The sequence below is a fragment of the Orycteropus afer genome, unplaced genomic scaffold (genome assembly GCF_000298275.1).
Source record: "Orycteropus afer afer isolate SDZICR_OR568_19922 unplaced genomic scaffold, OryAfe1.0 scaffold00176, whole genome shotgun sequence".
Lineage (NCBI taxonomy): Eukaryota > Metazoa > Chordata > Mammalia > Tubulidentata > Orycteropodidae > Orycteropus > Orycteropus afer.
This window is the reverse complement of record NW_006921763.1, coordinates 2,474,837-2,479,583: the sequence shown is the minus strand read 5'-3', so window position 1 is coordinate 2,479,583 and position 4,747 is coordinate 2,474,837. Positions and strand designations below refer to the sequence as shown.

At 37.3% G+C, this 4,747-nt stretch overlaps 1 protein-coding gene across 1 annotated transcript in view; it reads right to left on the bottom strand.

The window, feature by feature from the left end:
- Nucleotides 1-4,747, bottom strand: part of NSUN7 (NOP2/Sun RNA methyltransferase family member 7) — a 123,193-nt gene that overhangs the window by 89,362 nt on the left and 29,084 nt on the right. The window contains exons 2-3 of the mRNA XM_007947173.2: nt 2,028-2,086; nt 1,524-1,654 (exon numbers count right to left, since the gene is read on the bottom strand). Coding sequence (XP_007945364.2) covers nt 1,524-1,654; nt 2,028-2,086 — 190 coding nt within the window. The remainder of the gene's footprint in view (nt 1-1,523; nt 1,655-2,027; nt 2,087-4,747) is intronic.

The window sequence follows — 4,747 nt, the reverse complement described above, 5'->3', positions numbered from 1 at the left end:
ACGGCAAACAACAACAACAATATATAGGAGGTGTCCCTAATTAACCCCGTCTTTTTGACCACTTGACCAAACTAGGTCAAGTGATTGTTTTTGGATATGGCAACAAATAATCAGGCCAATCTTCTTGTGCTGAACACTGTCAGACAGGAAACTTCTGAGTTGCTGGCAGCCAAGTTTCCTGCTCTAGGAATAAGGAGAGAGAAACACTGAAACCAAAGCTCAGAGAGAAGCAGACTAGAGCTGAGAGCTCTGATGATGTTTGAGTTACAGGTTCTAGTTGGTAGGAACATAGCCACATCATTGCCCTTCCCACAGTCTCAGTGTTCAATCCATGAGATACCTTACAGTAAATTTTCCTTTTTGCTTAATCTAATTTGACTTGGGGGTCTCTGTCAGTTGCAAAAAGAATGCTAATACACCATTTTCCCTCTATTTTTTTAAAGAAATGAGTTTTACTACTGTATGGCTTCAAGATTTTCAGAAATGTTACCCAATGATGAACAAAATAATTCAAGTTTTTTTGTATATAAAGAATGCCTGACACATAAGAAACATGATTCTCTTTAAATATAAATTTAATATTTTCTTTTTTTTTCCTTGACTTGATGGTAGTGCTTTGTTGTTGTTGTTGTTGTTGTTGTTGTTATGGTTGTTTTCAATTTTTTTATTATGATTTGGGTACATATTTACAAAGCAGATTGGTTTTACACCCAACAGTGTATAAATACAATAATTCTTTTTAACTGTAAATTGAGTATTTTCTTAATTCCAACAAATAATCTTCAGTGAATTGCTTGAATTTCCCATAAAAATATAAAAACAGACATGACGCTAACAGCACTGTTTCTGACTATGCATCAGGCAAAAATCTTCCCACAAGATTGTTGTTGTTACATTGTGCTGTCTATTAAAGTTCAACAACATAAAAAAAAAAAGTCATAACAATAATAGTACTTAACATTTATCAACCATTTACTATGTCTTGCTGTAAACTACACATTTTACATGCATTAGATTAATTAGTCCTCCCAACAACCTTTTGAGGCAGGTATTATTATTATCCTCAAGATAGGCTTCCTTTTTATCCAGGATAAAAAAGAAAACAAATTTAAAACCTCTTAGTGGAAGGAAGACTGGGCAATCTACTTCCGTAAAGATGTACCACCTCAGAAACCCAAAGAGGGTCGCGATGAGTCAGAATTCACTTGATGGCTGTGAGTTTGGTTTTGGTTGCCTTGGTCTCAATTGAAGTTTATTTTATGTAAGTACCAAACATTATTAGCAACTTTTCATGATTTCCCACACACAAGTTGGATCATGCAATTCAAGTTTTCAAAAATAACTTGATTTTAACACCGAATTTTTAACTGTTCAAGATTATTTGTAAATAGACTCAAGAAGTTTATGAACTTTTTTCTCTATTTTTAACATTTATCTCCATATTATACTGTGTACAAAAAATTTTTCAGTGAAAATACTAATACTGATTTCATATAAAACATGCTTTTCATTTTTACAATTACCTATTAAGAAGGTTCTCTACTTCTTGAACTTCTGATACGGAGTCTTCATTATCAGAAAGGAGACGGGGTTGAAATTTTCTATCTTGGAAATCATACAGCATGACAATAATAAGACTGCTCAAATGATTTGGCTACCAAGGGAAAACACATAAAGAACAGTATGCAAAACAACATCTAACAGCAACATTCTCCATTTCGTTATTTTTCCTAAAGGAGCAAAAATGTGACTACTTTTATATAGTCTGGTTAGATTTAGAGGCAGAAAAGGTCTTCAAAACAAAATAAAATCTAGCAAAGAAATAAGATTTTCAAAAGAATTTTTGGTATGTTCATCAAAATGAAAAAGGACACATGGTCAGTATTAGAAGTAGGAAAGAGGAAAGTATTTTGAAGAGATGTCATAGCATTAAGCAAACTAGCTATTATTTAAATCTCAAGGTTTTTTTAATACTTTCCAAATAATCATCATGAGACACGCTAATTATATAAAATTTGTCTACTTACTATTGTAGTAGTTGGGAAGATATAACTGTCTATTAATATACTTTCCAAAATATCTTGATCTGCAAGACAGGGGAAATGTCTGTTACTAAAAAGATCAAAATTGAAAATGAAAGCTTTGGAATTAAATATACTTTAAACAAAGCCATAGTATACTTTCATATTTATATCTAAAATATATTGTTAATTCTTTATAAAGAAAAATATATTGTTAATTCTTTATAAAGACTTAAATTATAATATTATGATGAAATATTTGTAATCTTTATGAATCCTGGAACTTTATAATCCTAACTCCATAGGGAATCATCACCAAAGAAGGATAGTCTGAACAGTCAAAATGAGTAAGAAAAGAATTCCAATCTTTAATTTAGGTCCTTTGAAAAACTTTAAAGAGGACTTAATTTATATTGTTGAGCCACCCTTCTCATCCCTCTTTTCTTGTCCTCTCCAATTCTCTCATACCCCATAATGCTCCAGAGTTTCTCATTTGCCAAAATGTCCCCTAAATACTTGTTTATCGGTTTTTCTCTCTCATGTTATCTCCACCCTTGTTTTGGAACCTTTCTTTGGAAGTATATTTCACCAAGTCTTTCCCCTCCTCCTGCCTCACTGCCCATTCTCCAATTCTGCCTCACAAAAGCTCAACAAATTAGTTGGCAAAACAGATTCTGGGGCTGATGCAAAGATCTCTTGATTCTCTAGTGCTGCTATAACAGAAATACTGTAAGTGGATGAAGGCCCTTTGACCTTAGGCTGCAACTCTGCCTCCTGTTCCAAGCCTACTTGAGTTGGAGGCTTTTTCTGACTCACGCAACTGCTGGGTGCTGAGGCTGATGAACCCAAGATCAACAAGTAAAATGGCACAGTCTCAAGATTAGCAGACAACATGGCAGGCCATTAATTCAAGTCCAGGAACAATCCAAGATCAGCAGGCAACATGGAAGGTCACTGAGATGAAGACTCTCAGTAAAATACAAGATCCAAACAGACCAAAAGCTAGAGACCCTTCTCAAAGCCTCTCTTTATATATTGGAATCAGGCTACACTCCTGTGTTAGACTGGGTTCTCTAGAGAAACAAAAACCAGCAAAGCTTATAGAGAGAGAGAGAGAGAGAGAGAGGAAGAAAAAAAAAAAAAAATTTATCTTAGGAAAATGGCTCACAAATGTATAGAAGCCAGCAAGTCCAAAGTCCCTGGAGGAAACGTTAGGCTGGAGGCAGCTTTAGCTTACGCAACTGCAGGGGGCCGCGAAATTCAAGGCTGGCAGTACACTGGTTGTTGACTCCAATGAAAGATGAATCCAAGATCTCCAGGCCTAGTGGTGGGCTGCTCACTCACAGAAGGTTGTAGTCAGCACGCCAGGGTCCCGATCCACAAAACAATGTCCCTCTTCCCAGGATGTCCCTGGATATCCTGGAAGCAGGCCACACCCCTAGGGATTGGGCCACTCAGAACACAGTCATCTGATCCCATCATGGGAACAACCACACAGAACTGGGGTTCAGTCAAGCTGACACACAGCTCCAACTATCACAACTCCTAAGGCAGCTACTCAGCTGCTCACGGCAGATCCCACCAAGGAACTGATTACCAGTCTCCTCATGGGGAATAACTACATCCAGCTGCCCAGCCACTCAAAACAAGGCCCAGCCAAGTTGACACACAACCATAACTACCACAGAAGGTATGGCGGAAAAAGGAAAAGGCAGTAGCCTCTATTTTATTTAAAAAAAAAACCTAATCACATACTATTATAAAGACAGTGACATGTTATGCAAGAAATGTACTCTTAAAGACCTTGTTGTTGTTGTTGTCAAGCTGTCATGTTGATTCTGACTCATGGCAATCCCATATATTAGAGTAGAACAGTTCTATTGGGTTTTCGTGGTTGTAAACTTCACAGAAGCAGGACGTCAGGCCTTTTCTGGTGCTGCTGAGTGGGTATGAATCATCATCCAGCCAAGAGCAAACTATTTGCACCAAAATTCCAAGGATCTCTTAAAGACCCTGCATATGTCAAATACGCTAATAAGTGTCACCTGAGATTTTATCTCTAAACCATGAATAAATGGATTTTAACCACAAATCTATGACAATTCAATCATAATCCTAGTTTTGTGTGAGAAGTTATAAAACTTTTTGGCCCTCATTTTTAAAGGCTCAAAGACTTCTTGTGTACATGCATGCATGAGTGTTACCTTTGTTACCCATGGTCCAGGTACAAAAGGGGTTGAATTTTAAAGCTAAATGGACTAATTTGTAACATCACATTTCACCCTTGGAGAACCTTGCTTATTTGTGCATCAAAATCCCAATGGTGTGCTAGAGCCAGCCAATGTTTTTTGGTTTTTTTTTGTAATTTCGGTGAAGATTTACAGAGCAAATTCACTTTCACATACACTCTGTCTTATGACATTGACCACAGTTTACCACAATGCAACAGCTCCCCTCCCATTTCCTCCCCATAGTTACCTCTTCCCAGTGTCCATCCCTCCATCCACTCCTGCCCCCTGAGCTGTCTCCCTGTGCATAAGCAGCCCTTTTTTCTCCCATGATTTTTGTCTCCAAGTAGTGTATCTACCTGAGGTAAATGTCCAACTCATATACCTGTCTTTTGTTTGGGAAACCACAGGTGTGGGTTCAATTCCAGACCTGAAGGGCAGCTAGGGGCCATAGTCTCAGTGGTTCCACCAAGCTCTATCAGACCAGCACACCTGGTC